This window comes from Haliotis cracherodii, unplaced genomic scaffold (assembly GCF_022045235.1).
Source record: "Haliotis cracherodii isolate W230 unplaced genomic scaffold, xgHalCrac1.p SCAF_3, whole genome shotgun sequence".
Classification (NCBI taxonomy): Eukaryota; Metazoa; Mollusca; class Gastropoda; order Lepetellida; family Haliotidae; genus Haliotis; species Haliotis cracherodii.
The window spans coordinates 66,639,018-66,665,862 of NW_027266286.1; the positions used below are offsets into that span (position 1 = coordinate 66,639,018).

The following is a 26,845-nucleotide window of genomic DNA, read 5'->3' on the forward strand; positions in this document are numbered from 1 at the left end:
TTAATGAACTGTTTATAATATATAATCGAATGTAAAGTGGGCAATAAAATAAAGCATATTATGTAAATAAATACAATAATGCATATTGTCTAAGAAACCTCATAATGAATACTTTTGGTATGATTGCGACAACCGGAAATGAGACCGTTATTTCTTGCCGCCATCTTCTGAAATCTACGAGGAGATGAGAAGTGTTTACACTTTTATCTCCAATAAAAATGTAGATTTCAGTATGAAAATTTGTGTACAAAGTTGTTAGTAAAGTCCGCTTTGAAGGGAGTTATGGAGCGCCCTGTGTATTTTTTGCAGTCAGAGGTAGCACGGCTCGTCTTGGGTAAGAGATTTTTAAACTTTTATGCAAGTTTGAAAGTTTTGTCTTCATCACCTGTCATGATCAACTACGTTTTGTCCGTACATGAACGGTTTTGGAAACAGTATGAGACTGGGCTCTGGGTCTCTTGCTGTTAATGTTATGAATGGCCATATATATTCATTGATTAAATGAAACACTCCAGAAAACAAGCCTTTGCTTCTCATTAGGTTAATATTCGTGACCAAATTAATTCGCATCCATGTACATGATGTAGAATTCGCAGAAAACCTCGCTGACAAAACAAATAAAATTTTGAGATATACTTAAATATTGATTTATTCATATTATTCTATGTGGCAAATGTATATCAACTCTTAAATTTTAAGACAATAACTATTTCATGCATTATGATCTGACATACCCCATGATACCCAACAATATATGTTGAAGATTTTACTGGCGATCAAAGGATCCTGCACATCCTATCAAGACAAAACACTAGTATGGTCAATGAAGTTAATCCCCTACTTCTCTCACTATTTACCAGTTGATCCTCTTGTCCTTCTCAGCGTAATAATTATCATTCAATTCCAATGTTTAAAAAAATGTGTCCTCGAATTCACTCCTGGTTTGTCTACAAGTTCACTGTAAATTGTGTCTAGAAGTTGGTGGTGACACTAATTCACCGCATCCCAGAACCACGTCCATCATCTGTTCAAATGGATAAGGGTATTCCAATGACAGTATTATGATGATGATTAGGGCCCCTACCCTGTGTGCCCTGTGTCAGTCAAATATTTGTTGCCAAATTTGAGCAATTTTAAGTATGGTTTTAACTCTAATCATTGTGAACATAGGTCATTTTGATGTAGAGGGGATATGCTCAAAATGGTGGCTAAATGTTTCGGCTTGCTACTTATTACAACATTACCATGATTACGCTAGACAATACCTTGTAAATATTGTGGACGTTGGCCACGATGCCGTTCACTGGGCGCAACTTATGTAACATCGTTTAGCCCTTACTTGCCTCCTCTTGTGTGGGAGAACTAAAATAGTGATGTAATTGAAAAAGTACATGCAAGATTAAAGATTAGCTGTTTGGACTTAGACTATCAAAACCATCATTCACAAGTGTCTTCTTCATATTGTTTTTAATCATGATTGTTAATGAGACTGTGTGTTTATATATCTATATTTTAAACAGTGCGTCAACTCACTGGTTCCTTTGGAAGAAGGTCATGATAATCGCAGATTAGATGTAATGTTGCAGATGAATCCTTTATCATCTACTGTTGTGAGAGACAAGAACACTGGAATATGACATACAAACGTAAAAGTCAATCACACCCAACAAAAAGAAGAAATGCTTACTTCAGCACTTTATTTTTCAAAAAGTTGCCTAGCCTCCATATGTCACCATGTACTATATATAGTAGGTTGTGAGTAAGCCTTTCAGGGTTCCATTTAGCTATGCAAATCATGTACTAGTGCAACCTATTATTACAAAGTGCAGCCTAATATTTATGTTTATTCATGCCAAATCAGGATTCATACAGATTTGAAAAGGGCGTGATTTGAACCATGTCTGATGAAAAATTCTTGATTTTGCCATTTTACCTCTCGAAGTGCTGGAGTTTTATTGACAGTTCTTGAAAAGTGGTGGAATGTAAACAAGAACCGTCTAACTATAACAAAATTGCTACTGAAAATTATGATTGATCAAATTTAATATGTTGTTTCCTTTCTGTCACTTTAAAAAGAAAGACTGCCTCCTGTCCATTGGTTGCTTATGTTAATTCCTTTGTGCATTGTATTGCTGAATATAGTTTAAGTACTGTTTTCATGAGGGGAACTTGAAACTGCTAAAAGACCAAGCCGGGGATCTTGGAACCAGTCATGCTTGGGTTTCAAAGTACCGATGGGTGTGTGAAACAAAAGACAGAAACAAAGCATTGTGTTACTGCTGAAGGAAGGAAATTGATATTGGTATGATGGGGAAAAGTGAGCTGAAGTTGTGCAGACGAAGCAGTAGTCACCAGAAAAACTGAGTCGTCATTGCTGGGATTAACTTTACAGGATTTGAGCGTTGTTAAATAAGAAAAAGAGTTTCCTTGAAAAGTGCTTAAAAAGTGCCTGAATTTAGAGTGAGTGAGTGAGTGAGTACGGTTTTACGCCGCTTTTAGCAATATTCCAGCAATATCATGGCGGGGGACACCAGAAATAGGCTTCACACATTGTACCCATGTCGGGAATCGAATCCGGGTCTTCGGCGTGACGAGCGAACGCTTTAACCATGTTAACCACTAGGCTACCCGACCGCCCCCTGAATTTAGAGTTCAGAGATCTGTATGAACCCTGCGTGTAAAAAATTGCTTTGACCAGTAATTAACTTGCTGATCTAGATAAAGGCACATAAAAAATAATTCTGCGTCCCAAAGGACGCACAATAATATTCATTTCACCTACAGCACATAAAGAGCAGTTATGGGTGTCCAACATCTTCTCCATCAACCATGACTGTCCACATGATCAATGATTCATTCCAGTAATTATCAAAACGTCCAGTACACTACACCATTTCATTATTTGTCAGGACTCTCACGGTCAAACCCTGTTGAACATTACATCACTTTATGACTGATGATAATCACTATGCATTATATGATGATTGTCATTGACATGATTGATGACATTTCCACATAAGTACTGTAACAGTAAGTACTTATTATTAAAAATCATGATGATCATCAGAGATTTGAGATTGTATTTATTTAGAATACAGTAGTTTTTATGTCTTTGTTTCAACTTTGAAAAAGATTATGGGACAAAGGTGCAACCTGGTTGAGTCTGATACAACTAGAGTTTCATGTCAAAATGCACCTGGTACAAGTTACATCAAGTTCCCTACATTGAACCTGCCTTCTTAGGAAACAAAACTATCTCAGAGTTGAGGGTTGCAAAATTGTTGTGTTGTTTGGACCTTCCAATCAATCTTTGATTATTCAGTTAATCAGTAAACCACTAATAAGATAGGTAATAACATTCATTTCAATTTCAAAACATGTACCCAATTTGAGATTTGGCAATTCTAGCTGAATAAAAAGTGCCCATTGTATGATATACATAATATCATGGTGTTGCTACTACTGTTGTGGGCAGTGAAGGTCCGGGGTAGAATAGGTCTTCAGCAACCCATTCATGCTGTAATAGGTGACTAGGCTTGTTGTAAGAGGCGACTAATGGGATCGGGTGGTCAGTCTCGCTGACTTGGTTGATGCATGCCTGTTAATTGCGTGGATAGATGCTTATGTTTTCAATCACTGGATTGTCTGGTCCAGACTTGATTCTTTACAAACCATATAGCTGGAATATTGCTGAGTGCGGCGTTAAACAACAAACAAACTACGGTTGTGTATTTTATCATCAGGGTACCTGAAGGAGAGCTCCCACCCACTGACATACAAGAGTTTCCTGAAGGAGTGCAAGTACCTAGCAGAATATGCAGCCATGTTGAAGGAGGGCATCGAGTATCCCACGGCCATCATGGGCATCTCACTGTGTCAACTGCTGAATGAATATGCAGAACTCAAACTGAAAGGTTGGTAGAGTTCATATGAGTTTCTGTGTTCTTTCTCCATGCAGTCAGGGCCCTGTTCCACAAAGTGATCGTAACGCTATGACAGTCGTAAGCCTATGTTAAAGTATGGGAGTTATGATTGCTTTTTGGAATGGACCCCAGGTATTGAAACAAGTGTTAGAAAGAAGAGTCTTATAATTAGGTTTTACAAGAGTTGTAGGTGATTAGGTTCCTCACTCTGGCAGTGTGGTTTCAAATCCCAGATAGGACTCAAAAGTACTAGAATCTGTACTTTACTAAGAAAGTGTTATCCCAAATATAACATTTGTTACATTTGACCACTTTCTAAATGACGTTGTCTTTTCAGAGAGTTGTAGAATTGTTTCCTGAAAACAGTTAGTGCAAGTAAGTTTGCAAAATAGTGCAAAAAGGTTCTTTCTAGGTTGATGCTTATCAATGAAATTTGAAATTAGGATATAAAGTTTGGATCTACATGCATTAATGCTAGTTGATATTTCATTGTGATGCAGGGGCTTCCGTCTGTGCCCAAAGCTTTTGAGACTACATGGCCAGTCCGAACATAGCTCTCAACGTCACTCTCTGTAGATTTTAGTGTTATTCTGAGGACTATTATCAGCTGAGCTTACAAAAAATGAACAGAATTTTCCAAAACTCGGACACTGGCTTAAGTCGCAGACTGGTCCTTGAAACAAATATTCTGTTTGAATTTGAATTTGATACCTATCAGAATAGAGTATGTTCCACCAGAGTGTCACTCTGCAACTTTACACTGTTAAGTAAAATTTTGGTCAAGTAAACTAAGTCTACATATTAAAACTAAAACCTATTAACTTGTTTAATCTTGAGCAGTTTGGGCATGTAGACCCAAAAGCTTTCGGCGCAGAGTGTGATAGTAGAAGGATTATTACAAAACAGTGTCACATTTATTCCTGATTACCCTCTGTTTGTCAGCCCAAGAGACAGGAATGTATGCCATTGATATGGCCGCAGCATGGAAACAGTTCGATGCAGTGACACGACTTCTGAAAAAGAAAACAAAAACACAAGCCCTGAAAACTGCAAGCTATCAACAGGGTCAGCGGACGAAGCATCGAGTGAATAAAGCTCCAGCATCTCAAACAGATCCTGGAGATGCTGCAACCATATCTCCCCTCACCACGGTTTCCGTCAGCTTGCCGAGAATAGATCTCGCCCCCTCATCTTCTGGTGTCAGTGTGGGTAGTTACCTGACGGAGGTGACACCAAGCGGAGACAGTGTCCCTTCGGCATCAAAACCAAACACTGAGAAACAAGGGACAAAGAAAAGGACAGCTAAACGTAGGACACCAGTGCAAAAGAGAGTGTCGCGAAGGAGAAGGACTACAAGAAATAGTGCTATATTTGAGTCTGTGATAAATACTCAGGAACAGTCAGACAGTGACTCAGATGCTGTAATTAATGTGGTGGATGTGTCAGGGAGTATGGATGTGTCAGGGAATGGGAATGTGTCAGGGAATGTGGATGTGTCGGCCAGTGGAACAGTGTTAAACACGCAAGCACCGGGAGCGATGGAACAGCTGGCTGCAGGTCCTAAGGATATACTTAATATGGGAATGTTTGAGAACAGTTCAAGTAGAAGTGGTGCATTGATTGAAAGTGCCAATATGCACAGCAGTTCGGTTGTGCTTGCTGATGACATGCAGGAAAAGGGTGATGATGTCGAAGATGTTTTGGAACTAGAAGTGGATCAGCTGCCAGATCTCGGACAGGTGCAGGAGACGGACCAACACACTGGTACATTTTCACAACATATGGGTAAAATACTGCTATTCTTTGGTTTAGATTTAGGCCTAAATAAATATATATGGTTCTTTTTGTACATGTAAACCCGTGGTATGATAGGTCTTCAGCAACCCATGCTTCCCATGAAAGGCCACTATGCTTGTTGTAATAGACCACTAACAGTCGGGTAGCCTAGTGGTTAAAGCGTTCGCTCATCACTCCGAAGACCCGGGTTCGAATCCCGACATGGGTACAATGTGTGAAGCCCATTTCTGGTGTCCCCCGCCGTGATATTGCTGGAATAATGCTAAAAGCGGCGCAGAATCATACTCGCTCACTCACTCGCTGACTTGGTTGATGCTATTGTTGTATCCCAATTACGTGGATTGATACTCTGGCTTGTCTGGTCCAGACCCGATTATTTACTGACCGCCTTCATATAGCTGGAATATTGCTGAGTGCAGCGTTTAAAAACAAACAAATAGAAAAGTCTACAGTTGTAATTAGGCATGAAGAGTGAGTTGGGTTAAAGCCACAATATCTTAGTTCTGTTCGGTCGTGGTGTGTCAACTAGTGGGACAAAACCCCAGAGAATTGTCTTGAATGTTTGCCGCTTTGTTGAAATCCATGAACATGGGTATGGGGCAGAACAAGGATCATGATCAGATCTAGGTTTGGACTAATCTGATCTTGAGATCCTGGCATGCCCAAGGGAAGCAACTCTGCATCAGTATTTTCATTAAGGACAACGTCATGGACATGATAGATTTTTTTGGTGTAGCTTTGATTGTTCTGAAACTTATGATGCATCATCATTGAGTTAATAATGATTGTTTTCTTTCAGTTGAACAAAGCCCTGTTAAATTGGCGCTGGGTAGCCAGTGTCAAACAACTCCCTTGAAGGCACTCTCCATATGCTCGGAGACCTGTGATGTGATGGGACGATCTCCTCGAAGGAGAAAGTAGGTCATTGAATAGTGATTTGTCAGTCTCTCCTCTTTAATGATATTAATCATATTTGTGACTTGAAAATCATGGTTAATGATGTTAATTTTCTGAATATTCTGTGGTTAGGCGCCAAGCAGAAAGCACTTAGGATGGACATGAATGTCAATGTATATAACATTATATGCAAACACCTTCATTTCATTTCGTTTCACCCCTTCGTTTCACCCCTTCGTTTCACCACTTCCTTTCACCCCTTCGTTTCACCACTTCGTTTCACCCCTTCGTTTCACCCCTTCGTTTCACCCCTTCGTTTCACCACTTCCTTTCACCCCTTCATTTCACCCCTTCATTTCACCACTTCGTTTCACCACTTCATTTCTCCCCTCATAAATAATTCACTCACTCACTTCTTCCCATAACATATTGCTCACTCACTTCTGAGTCTTCTTGTAACAAATGGGCGGTCGGGTAGCCTAGTGGTTAAAGCGTTCGCTAGTCACGCCGAAGACCCGGGTTCGATTCCCGACATGGCTACAATGTGTGAAGCCCATTTCTGGTGTCCCCCGCCGTGATATTGCTGGAATATTGCTAAAAGCGGCGTAAAACCACACTCACTCACTCACTCACTCACTCACTCACTCACTCACTCACTCACTCACTCACTCACTCACTCTTGTAACAAATAACTGACTTCTTGAATCTTCCCGTAACATATTGCTCACTCACGCACTCACTTTTGAATCTTTCCGTTTTTGTTGGCCTCAATTTAACCATATGAAACATGCAAAAGTGCAACCTAGTATTGAAAACTGCAACCCAATATTCATGTCTTCATGCAACAAGTGTATGTCAAAATATAATCAAATGTCAATTTAAAAGAATGTGTGACTGACCCTTACTTGTCCATGCAAAATCAATCTTTGAATACACTCAGTACCTCTAAAGTTTATTTACTATCACTAATCCCTGTGTTACGTGTAATTTGTCAAGCTTTCTTAGGCTTGTCATCAAACTGTGGGTACTTCAAGATTATGTACACGTTCCTTTTACGTTTTACAGCAATGCATCATTAAGTTATAATATGTCATGCTAGTAGCAGACGGGCCAATGTTTCAACTTTGATAAATTTATGGGACCAGGGTGCAACCTGGTTTTGTTTGGTGCAACCAGGTTTTGTTAAGTGCACCCAGGTTTTGTTTGGTGCAACCTGGTTTTGTTTGGTGCAACTTGGTTTTCATGTCAAGATGCACATGGTGTAATTTACATCTAGTTCCTAACACCAAGCCCCAGATAGCTCTCTCACTTCCTTCTGAATCTTCCCATAACAAACAGCTCACTCACTACTGAATCTCCCCTTCTCACAGATAGCTCACTCACATCTTCAGAATGTGTTACTGACTGTACGTGTGTGTTAAGGCACCAGCCCAAGAGACGTAATGACAGCCAGCCCCTCCGAGCCTCAGACAAAGATGGAGCAGGTGCCCCGTCAGAGCAGAGAGACAGTTCTGGGAGTGAAAGCAGCAAAGAGCAGGCCAATCTCCAAGCTGATCCTTTTCCTGTATGTACTCATCATTTCATTCTGGGAATATGTTCTCTGTATAGACTCTTACTGAGCTCAAATGAATGATACTTGATAAGAATTTTAAGGAATGACAAAAAGTGTTTTGTGAATTTAACTTCCACTGGGTGGTTACAATGTGTATTTGGTGGGTGTAATATGTATTGGCTGGTTACAATGTTTGTTTGTTTGTTGTTAAACGTCGCACTCAGCAATATTCCAGCTGTATGACGGCGATCTGTATCTAATCGAGTCTGGACCAGACAATCCAGTGAATGATGTCATGAGCATCGATCCACTAAAGTGAGATGCGATGACATGCATCAACCAAGTCAGCAAGCCTGACCACCTGATCCCGTTAGTCACCTCTTACGACAAGCATGGGTTGCTGAAGACCTATTCTATCCAGGATCTTCATGGGTCTGGTTACAATGCATATTGAGTAGTTACAGTTTGTATTGAGTGGTTACGGTGTGTATTGAATGGTTATGGTGTGTATGAGCTGTTACAATGTGTATTTGGTGGTTGTAATATGTATTGGCTGGCTACGTTGTGTTTTAATGTGTATTGGGTGGTTACACTGTGTATTGAGTTGTTACAGTATGTATTGAGTGGTTAAGGTGTGTATTGGGTAGTTACGATGTGTAAGACTAGTGGAAATCAGGAAGCACTAGTTGTTTTCTCCAAGAAACTAGTAATGATACATGAAGCCACTAGTCAGAAATGAGCTGTGGACGAGTTGGATTAAACTCATGGTGTCACACACTTGATGATTGTGTATGATGATGTTGTTGCAGATGTTGCTGGAGAAGATCATGAATGACACTAAGCTTCATGAGCGTCTAGCAGAGACCATCAACAAGAGTAGATTTGCAGACCCCCCTCAAACTTTATGTCGGAAACCTGTGGCAACCAGCATCATAGTTGATGACTTTTTTGGATCACCTGTAAGTGTTACGATCTTTCCTGTAATTTCTGTACTCATACAACTTTATGTAGATTGTTCACTTCAGCCTATAAACATTTCACTTATGTGCTGGCCTGTCTGTTCCAGGTACCCCAAGTGCTGTCTGAGGATACTATAGACGGTATCATCCACATGGCAAAAAGTGACCCCCTTTTTGATTCCCTGCTCAATATATTTGGTATGTGGCATGTTTCTGTGAGGGCATATCATTTTTTGGAGAGTTTGTTTGTTTGTTTGTTGTTTAACGCTGCACTCAGCAATATTCAAGCTATATGGCGGCGGTCTGTAAATAATCGAGTCTGGACCAGACAATCCAGAGATTGATGTCATGAGCATCGATCCATGCAAGTGGGATACGATGACATGCATCAACCAAGTCAGCGGGTCTGACCACCTGATCCCATAAGTCGCCTCTTACGACAAGCAAAGTCGCCTTTTACGACAAGAGGCTGAATCTTTGTGTTTATATTTAGTTGTTTCATGGCTCTCAGTGCCCCTAATAAACTGACTGTAAATACTTCAGTATATTGTAATTTTTACAGTATCATGGGTTCTGAGATTATTTTAGGTGTTTGGGGGCAGTTGTCTAAGGTGCCGCAATTTGACGTGCAGAGTTGCTTCCCTTAAGCATGCCAGAAACCCTTGATTTTAGTATCGATTCAGGTTCGCCCGGATTATGTTTCTAGGTTTTCCCAAAGGGGTACATGTTTAAGATGTGAATGGTGGCTGCTTCACTTAGGCTTTCCATTCCCATCAAGCTGACATGCTGTGATATGGCTGAAATACCATTGAAAGTGGAGCTTAACCCACTCACTCATTCTTGGCAATTGACTTGTTATGGCTACTTCTTTTTTTAAGTTTGAAAGAGTGAGCTGCCTTTTACTGTTATCTTCGTCTAAGGCAAAATAATATGTCATGCATTAAGATATCACATACAGTAACTATGTTTATAACAACCACGCTTATAATGACCTGACGAATATAACGTCCTGTTATATTTTGGTCCCAGGCATTTGCTGTATATATCCTGTATATAGGCTTACACTGAACTATGGTTAAAACGAACTAAAGTGGTCCCTTTGAGTTCATTATAACCGTAGTTTACTGTACATGACATGATCAGCTTCTCTATGTACACTGTTACATGTGTCTGTCATTGATTATTACATGTGTCTGTCATTGATTATTACATGTGTCTGTCATTGATTGTTACATGTGTCTGTCATTGATTATTACATGTGTCTGTCATTGATTATTACATGTGTCTGTCATTAATTGTTACATGTGTCTGTCATTGATTATTACATGTGTCTGTCATTGATTGTTACATGTGTCTGTCATTGATTGTTACATGTGTCTGTCATTGATTGTTACATGAGTCTGTCATTGATTATTACATGTGTCTGTCATTGATTATTACATGTGTCTGTCATTGATTATTACATGTTTCTGTCATTGATTATTACATGTGTCTGTCATTGATTATTACATGTGTCTATCATTGATTGTTACATGTGTCTGTCATTGATTGTTACATGTGTTAGTCACTGGTTATTACATGTGTCTGTCATTGATTATTACATGTGTCTGTCATTGATTATTACATGTGTCAGTCATTGATTATTACATGTGTCAATAATTGATTATTACATGTGTCAGTCATTGATTATTACATGTGTCAGTCATTGATTGTTACATGTATCAGTCATTGATTGTTACATGTGTCAGTCATTGATTGTTACATGTGTCTGTCATTGATTGTTACATGTATCAGTCATTGATTGTTACTTGTGTCAGTCATTGATTATTACATGTGTCTGTCATTGATTATTACATGTGTCTGTCATTGATTATTACATGTGTCAGTCATTGATTGTTACATGTGTCAGTCACTGGTTATTACATGTGTCTGTCATTGATTATTACATATGTCTGTCATTGATTATTACATGTGTCAATCATTGATTATTACATGTGTCAGTCATTGATTATTACATGTGTCTGTCATTGATTATTACATGTGTCAGTCATTGATTATTACATGTGTCTGTCATTGATTATTACATGTGTCAGTCATTGATTGTTACATGTGTCAGTCACTGATTATTACATGTGTCGGTCATTGATTATTACATGTGTCGGTCATTGATTATTACAGAGTCTGAGGGTAACAAAGCAGCTGCTGGTGTTCTGGGCCAGACTTTGTCAGAACACGTAGGAGGTGAGTCACTTTTCACATGGCCTTAAACGCCCCGTGGAGATCCGGGGTGGAATAGGTCTTCAGCAACTCTGACTTGTCGTAAAAGGTGACTATGCTTCTTGCAAGAGGCCACTAACGGGATCCGGTGGTCAGGCTCGCTGACTTGGTTGATGCATGTCACTGTACCCCAATTGCGTAGATCGATGCTCATGATGTCAATCATTGGATTAATTTAGTCCAGATTTGATTATTTACAGACTGCTGACATATAGCTGGAATATTGCTGAGTGCGGTGTTAAACAACAAACAAACAAACATGGCCTTTAAAAAAAGAGATCTCTGATCTTCTGATCCCAATTTAAGTTACTGACCCAGAATTCTTTTCAAACGTTACTCCTGTTTGTGACAAAGAGATGATCACACATTAAAAAATACATGTGTGAAATAATACAGCACAAATTTACAGTAGTTCTGCAACAGGGTTTAAAAAGCCATCTACATCCCATATGTTGAAATATAATAAGGGTTGGTTCCTAGCTTATCTAATGATCTTGTTTTAGACTCTGATGGGTGTATGATGGAACTGAGTCAAGACGGCTTCACAGCAACAGAGTCCCAACCTGCCACTTCACATCCATCACTACCTACACCATCCTCCTCCTCCTCGCCCCCACAGACCAACTCCCAGGATTTGCCCAGCACCCTGGGGCCAGCCCCCAGCCCGTGTCCCAGCATGGCCAGTCCCTGCGCTAGTCTGACCAGTCCCTGCCCCAGCGTGTGTAGCATGACCTCGGGGACAGGAAGTCCGGGGCAGGTACTCTTCCAGAGGAAACGCAGAATTAAACCCATCCCATGTAAACCAGTCACATCAGGTAAATCAAATTGAGATTCAGATTGTGTTTCCCAGACAATAAATAAATAGTCACAATGATTTAAATAAAAAAACAGATAGGGTCTTTCACCAAATTTTGTTTCATATTTGTGCTACCCTGATATCAGCATTTTAATATTTTTTTCAGTCATGATCAATATTGACAAAAGGATTTTATGAGCAGATTTCATTTTGATGAAAAATGCATAGTTCGAGATAATATAAATATATTAATATATGGGGAAATTGCCAAAGTTGTTTAAAATTGAAGTGTCCGCCAGCCAAATTTGATTCAGTGCTAGTGATATATGTGTTTGTTGATGATATTAAGAATTGAAGTTATCCTTTTTTTCTACAGCATTGCCTGTGTTCTCCTCCCCGGTGATGCATCCACTGTCGCCCGCCCAGACACCGGAACCATGTTCCCCAGCTCCCTCGACACATCTGCAGCAGGTGCCCTCTCCCTGTGTACCCCCAGGGCCACCAGGACATGTAGGGCTGATGTCCCCACCCCTGTCAGTGTCAGCACACAGGTCACGTACACCAGCCCACCCTCATCAGCAGTCAGCCTCACCGTGTGTGGAGTCGCAGGGGCGGGGCATGTTGTCGCCTCCGCCTCAGTCACCCAGTATCACTCAGTCCCCAGGTACACAAGTAGCTCCATCACAGCATTATCAACCAGCTGATTCACCATTTCAATCCCCTGAGTACCCGCCAGACCCGAGTCTGATGTCACCCCCGGGGACGCATCCCAACACACCAGCCCCCTGTGTCAATCCCCTGCCAAGTCCTCAGGACTCGCAACCCTGTGTGGCTTCTGCAGCTCCAACAAATGTACTTCAGTCATCATTCCTAGTATCTCAACCAACACCTAAAAATGGTCCAGGGTTACAGACATCGACTCTGACTGTGTCGTGTGTGAAATTGCAACCCCCTGTTGCTGGTCAACCCCAGACAGAGGGGGTGGCCAGTCAACAGGTCAGTGCCCCAAAGCAGACTTCCTACCAGGGTGTGCACATAAACATTGAGGAGAATGGTGTCATTAATACTTACTCCATGGATCAGACGAATAACAGTCAACACATCTCACCGGTAAATGTTCTACCAAAGGTTACTGTGATCAAATCAACTTCTCAAAGTGCAATGGCATCATCATTTGTAACGAACACCAGTTGTCTGCCTCATTCCAAATGTGCTGTAGCTATTAAACCTCTGTCTACCTCTGCCGTGACAATGGCCACAAGCAATAATATCCTAAATAGTATTTCTCAGTGTCCTGCAACAGCTTGCTGTGTGACACAACCAGTTATCATCCCATCCTCTGTTGTCCTCACCAAGTCCTGTAGTTGTGACCCCCTATCTGAAGTCCCCACAGTGTCTTCGGCCCTTGTGCCCCATTCCTCTACTGTAAAGCCCCAATCTTCTCACGTTCAGTCCCAGTCCTCTGTTCTTCTCACCAAGTCCTCTTGTCTTGTTCAGTCCTCTGAGGTCCCCACAGTGTCCTCAGTAGTCATCTCACAGTTATCTACAGCTCCTACTCAGAGCTTGTCAGTCCCGACCCAATCCACATCTTCCTACAGTCCCTCTACCATGGACAGTCTCCATACAGTGACAGCCCTGCCGGGGAGCATCCTCACAGTGCGACCTCACTCTCCTTCACCAGTGTTGACCGTGTCCCAGCCCGTCCCATCATCTCCAGGCAGTCTCCCATCTGCCATTTCTAGCGCTCTGCTCTGCACTAACTCACAGATGAGCTTTGACCTTCTAGGAGAAAACACTCTGTCAGACTTCGTCCTACCTGTCAATCCCCAGGAAGATAAGGTGGAGACGGTTGTCCTGACAGACACCAATGTTAGCCTGCCCACCGTTGTGGTCAATGATCAGATATATGACTTGACAATGTCCCCTAATGGCAAACAGCTGATTCTGAAGAACCCCAGACCCATGAATGACTCTCAGACAAGCTCGTACCGACCTGTGACGGTTGTGCCATCAACTGTTCCTCAAATCCGACCCAAGAAGACACCAGTCAAACATGGAAGCCACAAGACCGTTGTGATGGGGTCTCCTAAAACATCTCCCAGGCTCTCAAAGTTGCAAGAAATTGTTAAACAATCTTTGTCACCCAAACTTAAGACTTGCAAGCCAAACATATTATGTAGAAGCCCGCGGCAGACGAAGACGGTAAGCTTACCGAGTGATGGCTACTTTGTCAGCCCGAACCAGGACACAACAGTCACTGTGTCAAAATCTTCTAAGTCAGCTGCAGATGATCAGTATATAGCAATTCCTTTGGGGCGACTAGTTGAAGAGAATCACAAGAGATCTCTTAGTTTTGATAAACAGGCACATTCAGATAGTGTTTCCAATGGAGAACAGGACCCACATAAACAGAAACCTGTGTCAAAGTCCTTGCCTTGTAAAAAAACAGTCAAAGCCAGAATAAAGATGGGCGGTCGCAGACCCACCCCCAAAGTGAATGGTGAATCAGTGATGAATCTTGAGGTGGAATGCCCCAGCGGCAAGTCATCCTGTATAATGAGTTTAATGACAGGGGATAAACTGGCACAGCACAAAGTAAAACCAAAGAAAAAAGGGGTAAACACTAGGCCAAACACAGGACGAACCTCTTTGGCAGAGGGAAATGTCTCTGCTAGTCTTGCAATAAAACCAAAACCAGGCGCCAAAGCAAAGAATTTAGCCCAGACTAATGAAAGTGGTGACAGTAGTATCTCAGCTCCGCTTGGAGATAAGCGACCGGTCCAAGTATTTGGGAATAAACATTTGGAGGGATCCAAAGGGGAATCTCCGACAAGATTCCAGAAGTTTGTCCCCCTCACCCAAGCCTCCAGTCCAAGTGTACAGATCAGCCCTCTCAACCAGCCGCCTGGCTTCTCAGCCGAGGGTACGATCTCTACCACTGTTGGGGGGAGAAAATATAACTGTTCAGATAAACAGACGGTGTTAGGAGGATTGAATGGTACCTGTGCTGTGTTTTTGTCTGAAGACAGTAACCTGTCCAGTGCGAGCTCCATCCTGACGTCGGCATCTGATCCCGGCCCCCTGAGAGGCGGAATGCTTCACATGTCGTCAAGGCGGAGAGAGGTCGTAGCACGCACGCTGTCAATCATCCCGGAATGTAGGCTACAGGGCAAAATGAAGGGAAGCAGGAAGCGATCAGGCAGTCATGTTTCCCTTGATGTGGTGAGTGCTAGTTGACCAAGTAATGACATTCTACTACTCTTGGCTCTTGTTTGGCATGGTAATACTGTCCTTATTATTCAACGCTAGAAGTTATATTATTTAATCAGAGAAGTTCATAACAGTATTCATCAACCAGAAGGCTAGGTTTGTGAACTACTTGCAGATATGCCAACCATTATTTTGAGACCCGTGAAGATCCGGGGTAGAATAGGTCTTCAGTAACCCATGCTTGCCGTAAAAGGCGACTATACTTGTCGTAAGAGGCGACTAACAGAATCGGGTGGTCAGGCCTGTTGACTTGGTTGTAACATGTCATCGTATCCCAATTGCGTGGATCGCTGCTCATTATGTCAATCACTAGATTGTCTGGTCCAAACTTGATTAGTTACAGACCGCTGTCATATAGCTGGAATATTGCTGAGTGTGGCATTAAACAACAAATAAACAAACAAACACCATTATTTTGGCGTAACAGTTATGACTCCTTCAAATTACGATTTTTGTTATTTTTTTCACAAATTATTCACATGCATAAATTGTCACAGAAAGCAATTTCTTAATGCACCGTAGACGTGAATCATTCAACATAGATGCTATGCTGACCAATGAGAGCCATGTTTTCAATTCACTTAGTGTAAAAAATATCCATTACTCAGTGATACAAGTTCTCTGATTGGTTGTTATGTTAAACACACAATAATCATTTTATCGATCAATCTTTGTGGGTGCAGACAGGGAACTAGATGCATGTACACTGATAATACTTTGGAACTCAAACATTTCTCTGTTCCCCATGAAAGAACTCTTTTACCCCACTGAAAACTGCAAAGCTTCAATTAGTGTTGGCATCTCTGTAACTGGGTCTCACAGTTGTCATTTTAATGTTGTAAAGGCTTAGGTTGTAATTGGGATGACAGATGGAAAGTTGAAGCTTCAAGGATGATGAAGTGTGAGATGATTCGAATGTGCCTGAATAGTAATTCTGTAATCATGGTCATGTGCCTGCTTGTGATGTAGCTGATGAACTTTGATATATCTTTCAGAACCTATCTGGTAGTGCGCGAAAGGTAAGTCTATGCTTCTGACTTTTTTTGCCTTTTAATTTCTAATATAATCCACACAAAAAAGAGATGCAGCATGAATGAAATCATTTTTATGTGTCGGAAGTTTACTCTGTGAAGCAGGATTCATGAATATGTATAATATAATTTGGTAGTTCAAACCTATAGCTGCTTTCCATTGATCCATTAAATGTATGTCACCAACAGAGGCATTTATATTTCTTTTTTTGGTGAGTAAACTTATGAATTTATTTGAACTAAGTATGTAATATACAAAATACTTTGATTTCAATAATTCAATATTATTCACAAAAACAAATAAAATATTGTTGACATATGTATATGTGCCTTATGATTATTAATCAACATTGCTACTTGTGTTTGCAGAAAAGGAAGCCACCCAACCTGGCCAAGCTTAATGTAGATGACTTCTTGTCCAAGATCCACCAGCAATGATGGCTGAATGGTTTAGATTACAGAGTTATCTCCCTTGTCCATCCCAACGTAGTAGTCCACATGTATCACCTTTGTTGAAGGTGGGAGTATTGAGGAAAAACTGTCTTTAGTGTCTTCCTTTCCTCCCTCATTAAACTTGACATAACCGAAACATTGTTCAAGATGTCTGTATCCAAACCTCCTCACAGACTTAACTATTGTTGTGTCATTTAGTATGTTGGGGCGACTTCCTGAAGAAATGCATCACTAAATCTGAACTATAGTGTATGTTGACTGTTTCTGTAAGTTAACATAGATATTTTCCGTCAAAAGCATTTAAACATCCGTGAATTTAATAGTTGGTCAGGTATATTGAAAGTAAACAAATAACATCATTATGACGAACTTATCTGATGATATGTTTCCAACATGACATCTTCCCGAGGCAAGGAGTTAACTCACTTTATAAGTCCAGTTTCCACCCTTGCCGACCTAGGCTGGAATTAGGGAGTTATGTCTTGGCAGGACTAACGAGTCGATGCATAGTCCAATCAAAATCTTGTAACGAAATTGACATCTGGTTCGTAAACTGCTGTGCAGATTTCGGTTGATTGCAGGATTTGCAAAAGTTGTGAACCACCAGCTCGGCGGCAAGAGATGTTTTCCAAATCTTTTCATGTTTTTAATCAAGGTGCTCACATGATTTGATGAACTTCGCAAAGTTAGCCCTTTTTAATTACAATATAGATTTTGATTATTGATCAGATCATCTTGACTGGGCTCTGCTATTTTGTGCAAATACAAGTGATAGGAGAGGTGGAATCTGATTGGTCAATAGGAGGGACATAGAAGGGACATAACTTGTAATAGCCACTGGTGGCACTACAATCGAGCCCAGAAATTCCAGCCTAGTTGGGCAAGGGTGGAAACTGGACTTTTATGGTCAGCTGAATCCTTTGCCTTGGGAGGATGCCAACGGTTACTTCCAACAATTACTGAAGACGAATTGATAAAGGTAGATTTACTTTCTGACTGGGTCAGTGACATTTCACAAGCCCTTTTTTGATGGATCAGATGGGCTGGTGTGAGTTTCTAATAAGCTAACTACAAAAAAGTGATGCACATTTCAATGAGGTCATAATACAAGAGGAATCAGATGGCAAGTGGTTGAAGGTTCTTAACTCTCTGTGTGGAGTTATGTCCCTTAGCACAGGAAGTTGAAGCACCTGTTTGTGTGTTTGAATCCAAGGCAATGATGTGACAGCACCAAGTCTGTACACAAATCTATGATCTGTCAACTGGACTGTCTGTCCTCAATTAAGAAGAGACACATGCTGCATGACTAAAATATTGGACACTGTTTAATAGATGAACATACTTTGTTTTAATGAAGAACTGTGGAATGTGTAGATTTGCTAGCGCTCATTTGAATTTGGAACCAACTTTCTTACAGGGGAAAGTTAAGTGCAAACTCTTGGTTTGAGTTGGTTCTTAGGTTGAAGGTTGAACTCCACACCCACAGTGATCATGTCACAATGTATACTGTGCAACCTTGGAAGTGACACATAAATATACCACTACACTTTGGTAGGGTTATGTTTATCTTTCCATGACAGGGGGCACGGGTGGCCCAGTCGTCTAAGGCGATGCAATTCGCTGTGCAGAGTTGCGTTGCTAGGGCATGCCAGAAACCTATGATTGTGAGTTCGAATCCCGGTTCGCCCCGATTATATTTCTAGGTTTCACTTTCCATGACACACAAAAGATTATTGTATGTCAGGTGTCTATTTAAATATATCTGATTATCCCTATCGAGTATAATCATCCATGGTGATGCAGTTATCAAATCGAATGTTTCATTCAGACGTTATGAATGTGATTGGAGACCTCTGATTGACCAATCAGATTTAAGTATTTTCCAAATTTATGATAGTATCCCACATTATTGACCGACTCACTATGCAATGCAGGTTTCAGTTGTGATATTCAGCTTCGTGGTCCGTAGCAAAGTTATATAACTGGCTGTTTTACTGATATATGTTGATCCACTGCCTTTTCAAGTCTGTTCTACCAAGATTTCACATACTTGTTTGATCATAATGACTCATTTCACATGGCTAGGGTCTTGATTGATTTTTGCTTTTTCTTCATATAAAGGAAGTTATCAGTGTTGAATTAATTGTAATAAACAAGTGATCTGTAGTAAGAAACTGGTACCATGGTTATTAATTATTCACATATCAGAGGTGAAACTATATTTCAGGAGAGGAGGCAACTTAGCATTGCCAAGAAGCACTATTAGTGTTTGTTGAAAGTTTACATACATGGGTTCTATGTACAGCAGATTGTAAGCTGTGTCTGTATATAGAAGACAACAAACAGGTTTGTGATACAATTGTGACATTGTACATTTCTGTTTAAGTTATTTGTGAAAAGTGTGAAGCTTATTTATTTTCATAATACAAACAATATGTAACTGGATGAGAAAAAAATTGTGTCATAATAAAGTTTTCCTTCATGGTTGCATATTTGTACATGGTTATAAGCATTGTTGGTCTACTGATGTCAATTGTGAAGAAAGTCTCCAAGCTAGATGTGATCAGTAATTTGAAGGTGCATATTGTGTTTTGATACAAAACCCACATAACAATTATTAGCAGTAGGGCATCTGCACATCACCAGGTCGTAATGTTGGACACTCTCAAAGATATGTTAAAATTAGGGCTGGCTATGGATATCGATCTTAGTGATCGAGACTCATTTACTAAATATCCATCAATTATCAATAAATATTGAGAAAGTAACTGAGCAAATATGCTAAAAGCTCAGACAACACAACATATTTCACGTCACTGTTGAGTGGTGACACATTTATGCATGGATTACTTTGTGGACATTTCAGATATAACAAAATCAGTTGCTTTCCTTCTTTGGCAATGGACATAACAAGTCTGCTTTGGTAAATTAAGACTTTACTTCATCACAATGGATTATGTAAGATATTATTGATGACACAATTTACATATCGATAATCCTTAAAATTTCTGGGGGCACAGGTGGCCCAGTCTAAGGCACCACGATTCCCTGTGCAGAGTTGTGCCCCTTGGGCACGCCATAAACCTATGATTGTGGGTTCAAATCCCGGTTTGCCCCGATTATGTTTCTAGGTTTGTCAGCACCATACCCGTGCTCGTGGGTTTCACCGAAGTGGTAAACGTCTAAGACCTGCATCACCTCAGGCTTTCCTCCCACATTAAGCTGACACGCCGCGATATAACTGGAATACTGTTAAAAGTGGCGTTAAACCCAACTAACTCACTCACTTACTTAAAATTTCTCCACATCAAGAATAGTTCTGATTATCAATCTTTTTAGCCAGCCCTAGTTAATAGTCAAGTATTTATTGACTTATTGTTATAAGGTCCTCATGTTTTTGCAATTATTTTTCATGACCATTATGTTAAGAAAAGAACTCCATCTCATGTAAAGTGTGATATAATACTGATTGAAAAATGTGAAAACTTCCAATTATGTTCCTGCTGTGTGAAGTAAATTCACAGATTTTGGTGTCTGGTGTGCTCAATTCACGGCCACATAATCTTTCTCTGGGTTTGCCAGCACCAGATTCGCAGGTTTCACCAAAGTGGTATACTTCTTAGATCTGCATCACTTTGGGCTTTCCTCCCACATCAAGCTGACATGCAGATATAACTGAAATACTGTTTGAAGCAGCAATAAATCAAACTCCCTCTCTCACACTTTGTGGACAATACAAAAAACTACAGTCAAACACTGAACTCCTGTTCCTCACAATGGTACAACATGTGAAGACTTTCTGGTGCCAGTCGCTGTGATGTTGCTGATAGCAGCATAGAACCCAACTCCCTCACTCGCTCAACAGTGTTCCCTTTATATTCCATCAGTAGTTTATGCTGAAGTAGGATGACTGTTGCATTGTTGTTGGTAGATGTGATTTAAGCCTGGATGCTTGGAGGACACCAACTGCAGGGAGACATCGTTGTTTACTTTGTAAACCAGAAGTCATTACCATAACATAACTCAACATTTTTTATCATTTACTAAAAATAAATAAATGTTATATACACAGCATGTTTGTTATATTTTGCTTACAGACTGAAAAATACAACAAAATTAGAAATGTAACTACACCTGCTGTTTTAAGGGACTGCCACTTATGACAGGGTAGGTCAGAGGCGTTTGACCCTCCCCAAATACGTGGAATAATTTTGGTGCCCCTCCCCCAGACACTCATCCTTTTTGGGGGGTGGTTGGGTAGCCTAGTGGTTAAAGTGTTAACTCGTCACGCCGAAGACTCGGGTTCAATTCCCGACATGGGTGCAATGTGTGAAGCCTATTTCTGGTGTCCCCCGCTGTGATATTGCTAAAAGCGGCGTAAAACCATACTCTCACTCACTCACTCATACTTTTTTGTGTGACCCTCCCCTGATTCCCTCTCCCCCACCCACCACTATAATAAATGACCGGTCCCTAAGTAATCACTCTCAGTCACATGAATAATGGGAATGTATTAAAGAAAACCCAACTGATATGTACAATAGTTTATTGCTGAAACTGCCAGAAAATCTAAAAATAGTCTGACATGTACAAGTAAACATCATTATATTGAACAAATTTTGGAATCGATACTCATCATGATGTCTGTCTGCTCTGTTTTACAGAGGAATTAAAACTCCCCTAAATACTGTGTTCAGGGTGCTGACCATGGAAATCAAGTGTACACTGATCCATTGCCCGGGGTAATAATGAAGGCCTTTGTGCATGCCTTAGGGTTTGTATTTGTTGCTTTATAAGTATGCAGCTTCTTACAGGACACACGTGGAGTCGGGTGAGCTCGTGGTTGAATCATTCGCTTGTCATGATTCTCGACATGGATACAATGTGTGAAGCCCATTTCTGCTGGAATATTGCTAAAAGCGGCGTAAAACCATACTCACTCACACACTCATGTGGAGTCAACCCAAGTGCCATATGTCTTCTATTTCAAGGGATATTTAGGATTTGACTTGATTACTTTTTTGCATTTATGCAGGAATAAAAGTAAAAAAAACACCTTTGCATATGGTGTAAATCTGTGTAGTGTATTTACGAAAAGTGTACACACCGTTTTTTGTTTGTTTAATTATACATATATTGATATTCTTATGAATAAATACATCAACAATAATAAATTCACAGTCTGCTTATTTAGTCATTAACAAAAGAAAACTAGACAATACAAAATCAGCGCAATAACAACACAAGCCCCGCCCATTCTATTGTCAGACAATTAAGAAAGTCCATTTGTGGGTGTCGCCTATTTGTCTTTGTTTCCATAAATCAAAACACTAAAAGAATTGCTTGTTAAGCCAATCAAATGCCAGGGAATCATTAGAATTTATTTAGATACTACACAAACTTTGATAGGGATTCTGAGATATGTCATGAAACTTGAAGAGAGCTGCAGATTGAATTGTTAACTTAAGATCAATTTACTTAAAATGAAGCTGCTGAAGGGGGTTGGGGGGTGGGGGAGTCGCATTCATATTGAGTCGCATTATTGGCTTAGGGGTCAGTGGTCACATTCTTTTGGAGACGCATTAATTTCACGATTTACAGTATGTATCAGATGCCTGGCAACTACTATGGGTGATATGGTAACATTAGAGTGGAGTATGATATCCTTTTAACATAGCAATATAACGAGTGAGCGAGCAAGTATGTATTACTTTTCAGTCATTTGTTTGAATAACTCATCCTGGGACACCACGGAATTACACCCTCCATTATCCAATACATTATACTCCATTCGATTTTGATAAACAGCGACCCATGAAGGTCCAGGGTAGAATAGGTCTTTAGCAACCCATACTTACCGTAAAAGGGGACTATGCTTGTCGTAAGGGGCGACAAGCAGGATCGGGTGGTCAGGCCCGCTGACTTGATAAATGAATGTTATCGTATCCATATTGCGTGGATCGATGCTCATGATGTTAATTACTGGATTGTCTAGTCCAGACTCGATTATTTACAGACCGCCACTGTTAAACAACAAACAAACAAGACAGTAAAAGGCTGTCTTCAGTCTGATATGATGAAGTGAAATATAGCAGTAATGAATACTGGTCCCTGAATTTCCTCTAAAACACGGGCATGGTTAGGACTGTTTCACTTTTTGTTTCTTGTCTCCCTGAGGTCTGAGAATTAGCAATATCAGCGATAAAGCTGCGGCACATGTCCCGATAAGTAGTGGTCCTCGTGGGCTTATCTCCATGGCAACACCACCAACAAAAGGTGCCAACATTCTTGCAATGGACATGAGGCTCTGACTGAACCCCATTAGGGCCCCTCTGTCCTCGTCTCGTCCTTTCTGAATTGTCAGCGCAGTTGCAGACACTCTCATGACGGACGTGACGATACTCAGTGGACACAACCACACTGCCATCCATGTTAAATTGGGTGAGGCTGTCAGGCTGAATAATGTCATTACTTGTAAGACTACCATGTGAAAATATAATTTACCATCATTATCGTAAAATCTTGCTAATCTTCCTATAAAGAATCCACAAAGAGTAGACACAGCCCCACTGTAGGAGGTCAAATAGCCAATGATCCGTGGCGATGCATTGAACTCGCTCTGCGTCATGAGACTGAAGCTGGACCGGAACAGGATGACTGAAAAGCCCCCCAGGAACTTGATGAGGAACAGGTCCCACAGGTGGCGCCAACTGATGGCTCGGAAGGATCGGAGCATCTCGTTTAGGTTGAAGGAGTATTCCCCGCTATTTAACGACACAGAGTCCTCTCGGGATGTTTCATGATGTGCTGATTGTTTGGACCCAGGCAGGAAGAACCACATGATAGCTGTAAAGCAATGATATACATGGCATTATCACACAATGTCAGAATGATGTCTCGTCTTGGATGGAAATGAATTTCTCAGCGGGTGAATAAATCCCTTATACCCTGCCATGAGCAAGTCAGGCTGCACGTGGATTTCTGAGAGGAAGAATAAATCCCTTATACCCCGCTTGAATGCTTTTTCCGAGACAATGGTAAGTCATGAGACAAAGCACAAGTTAACCTCAGCTCAATCGAACAGCTGTTTTCTATCAATTTTGAATTTGTTTTCATATTTTACAATGACATATTAAAACATGTTGGTAATATATATTCACTGTAGCAGGATCACGAGGGGTACATGGGGTTTTATGTGTCCTGCATTAGGTTTTATACCATGAGTTTGAGGCATAAAACCCTATGTACTCCTCCTGATGCTGATACAACTTATATTATTACCATTATGGAATTATGGCATCATAACCAGGAAAATTTGGCACTGTGGAAATCTGTCCTGAGGAAAACATGGCATCATAGCCATGGGCTTAATAACCAAGGAGGACTAATGCAATATTTTGGGTACAGTGATTTTAACCAACCGATCATCATTTAGTTTGCTTTTATAACGGAGGATGCCCATGAAGATCCGCGGTAGAATAGGTCTAACGGGATTGGGTGGTCAGGCTCCCTGACTTGGTTGATGCATGTCATCGTATCCCAGTTGCGTGGGTTGGTGCTCATGATGTCAATCACCGGATTGTCTGGTCCAGACTTGATTTTTTTACAGACCGCCGTCATATAGCTGGAATATTGCTAAGTGCGGCATCAAACAACAAACTAACAAACAAACATTATGACGGAGGAACTGTGGACTCCAGGAGGCTAAGCTGCTATCACCTATATAACTACCAACTTTCTAAGTGCAGTAAACTCTGAATATAGAAGCATGCTAATGTTTAACATAATTCTATGAATTCTGATTAAAATACATTATTGTCATTGAATATACTGGGTTTTTTGCTGATGCAAAATCTTTAGTTTTTAAAATTAATTGTTCACACGGGAAAACATGAAACGTAAGTAAAGACAATTTTCATACGCTAGTTTCACTTCATTCCACACGCACATCCTCAGTACAAAAAAAAAGTGAATTCTGTTTATTATTATTTCTGTGGGAGATATCCTTCTATAAAAATAATAACATCATAATAATATTTTAACCCAGATCACACGCCATGAGGATAATCAGATTGGGCTTAATCGTGAGTGAGGGAGTGAGTTTGGTTTTACGCCGCTTTTAGCAATATTCCAGCAACATCACAGTGCGGCACACCAGAAATGGGTTTCACACATTAAACCCATGTCGGGAATCGAACCCGGGTTTTCGGCGTGACAAGCGAACGCTTTAGCCACTAGACTACCCGACCGCCCCTGGACTTATTCGGATGGACTGGGATGTGAATGACAGAGTGTCACATCGCCCACTGACCTACCCCCTCACCCTGCTCCATTGATGTTTACTTAACGCCACACATTCCAGCTATATGACATCAGTCTGTAAATGATTGATACTGGACCAGAAAATTCAGTGATTGATATCATGAGCACACTGATCCTACCATTGAGGTACTATAACACACTATCAAGAAGTCACTGAGTCTGACCACGTGATTCAGTCCATTGTCTCTTACAACCAGTATAGGTTGCTAGGGATCAATTGTACCCCCTGATCCCCTTGGTGAAGATCAGAAGAGAAACATTTGTCACTCACACTGGCACTGAAGCATAGGAAAAATCGTTACATGTTCAATCACTTCGTTATAATTCTTGCAAATACACTACTTCAATTACATCACAGCCGATAATCCTGTATATTGTATAATCCTAATATCTAGGGCTGGGATGAGTATCTCGGGTACTCGGGTACTCGGGTACTCGGGTCGATTATCTAAAACTCTATGGTTACACTACAAGTCACTAATGTTCCCATTTCTGTCTGACTATACAGGCATTCCTTCTAATTTTAAAGGGCGGTCGGGTAGCCTAGTGGTTAAAGCGTTCGCTCGTCACGCAGAAGACCCAGGTTCGATTACCGACACGGGTACAATATGTGAAGCCCATTTCTGGTGTCCCCCGCCGTGATATTGCTGAAATATTGCTAAAAGCGGCGTAAAACCATACTCACTCACTCACTCTAATTTTAAATGTTAAAATAAAGACAAATGTTCAGTCAACTTCAGTGTATGCATGACCTGTCTGTAGATATCTTCAGCGGGTATTCGGGTAGGGTCGGGGAATAGGGTGATGGGTACCCGGGTAGTAAATTTGGACTCGTCCCAGCCCTACTGTCATCGCACTTAAAAATCTTCAGTTTGTTTTGTTATATTTGTATGTTTGAAATAAACAAACAAAGAATCCAATTATTTTCAAATATGCAATCAACATTTCATAAAGTGTTTCAGAAAATATTGAGAAAAAAAGATGAATTTCCCCAAATAATCATGTCTGACATTTAATCAAAAATATCCCATGATTTCATCATCCACAGGATCTGGCCATTAATGAACCTATCTTGATGTTTCCTGCCTATTTGTGGCGAATGTACTAATACAGGGCAGCATCAACCCACCAGCATTCAGGAAGAAGGTCAGAGCTGCCAGTACTCCAACCACAGCGAAGCCTCCAGGCCATTCCGCAACATGGCCGCCAACCACTGGTCCCAGAATGAATCCGATGCTTGAGGCTGCATTAAACTGTCCAAAAACATGCGAACGCTTCTCCCTTGATGTTATGTCGGCCAGATATGACTTTGAGATGTTTTGACTGTGCTTAAATATCCCTGGAAATACCACAACATTTACGGTGAGATGAAATCGGGTTAATGTCAGATTTGACATTGTTGCGCTTACATAGCAACATGCATGCACGTACGATAGTCTGGATCAATGCTGGTTTTATAGTGCCAAGCCCACTGAGGTACCATGCCAGTTTAACATGGATACCCCACTTGACAAAGTATACTGACTCAGAGATGACCAGCTCGGAGTCAGTATGCTGTGTCTGAGTGG

The 26,845-nt window shown here is 40.7% G+C and overlaps 2 protein-coding genes across 3 annotated transcripts in view; one reads left to right on the forward strand and one right to left on the reverse strand.

The window, feature by feature from the left end:
* Positions 1-174: 174 nt before the first annotated feature.
* Positions 175-20,910, forward strand: LOC139474509 (serine-rich adhesin for platelets-like). Its single transcript, XM_071257561.1, has 12 exons — positions 175-334; positions 3,744-3,914; positions 4,866-5,708; positions 6,520-6,637; positions 8,040-8,181; positions 8,979-9,128; positions 9,236-9,326; positions 11,307-11,369; positions 11,909-12,220; positions 12,578-15,423; positions 16,467-16,490; positions 16,872-20,910. Exons 1-12 carry the CDS (start codon positions 283-285, stop codon positions 16,938-16,940), a joined length of 4,881 nt encoding a protein of 1,626 aa, XP_071113662.1. The 5' UTR covers positions 175-282; the 3' UTR covers positions 16,941-20,910.
* A 576-nt stretch (positions 20,911-21,486) lies between these two features.
* Positions 21,487-26,845, reverse strand: part of LOC139474831 (major facilitator superfamily domain-containing protein 9-like) — a 33,221-nt gene continuing 27,862 nt past the window's right edge. For both annotated transcript variants that reach the window (XM_071257979.1, XM_071257978.1), the window contains exons 5-6: positions 26,407-26,616; positions 21,487-23,801 (exon numbers count right to left, since the gene is read on the reverse strand). In XM_071257979.1, coding sequence (XP_071114080.1) covers positions 23,095-23,801; positions 26,407-26,616 — 917 coding nt within the window. In that variant the 3' untranslated portion in view covers positions 21,487-23,094. The remainder of the gene's footprint in view (positions 23,802-26,406; positions 26,617-26,845) is intronic.

Excerpts from the sequence above, each read along its gene's own strand:
- LOC139474509 (XM_071257561.1), top strand. The coding sequence starts at position 283 with ATGGAGCGCCCTGTGTATTTTTTGCAGTCAGAGGTAGCACGGCTCGTC. Across the intron at positions 3,915-4,865 it reads TGCAGAACTCAAACTGAAAG|CCCAAGAGACAGGAATGTAT; the intron begins GTTGGTAGAGTT and ends TCTGTTTGTCAG. Across the intron at positions 15,424-16,466 it reads GTCATGTTTCCCTTGATGTG|AACCTATCTGGTAGTGCGCG; the intron begins GTGAGTGCTAGT and ends TATATCTTTCAG.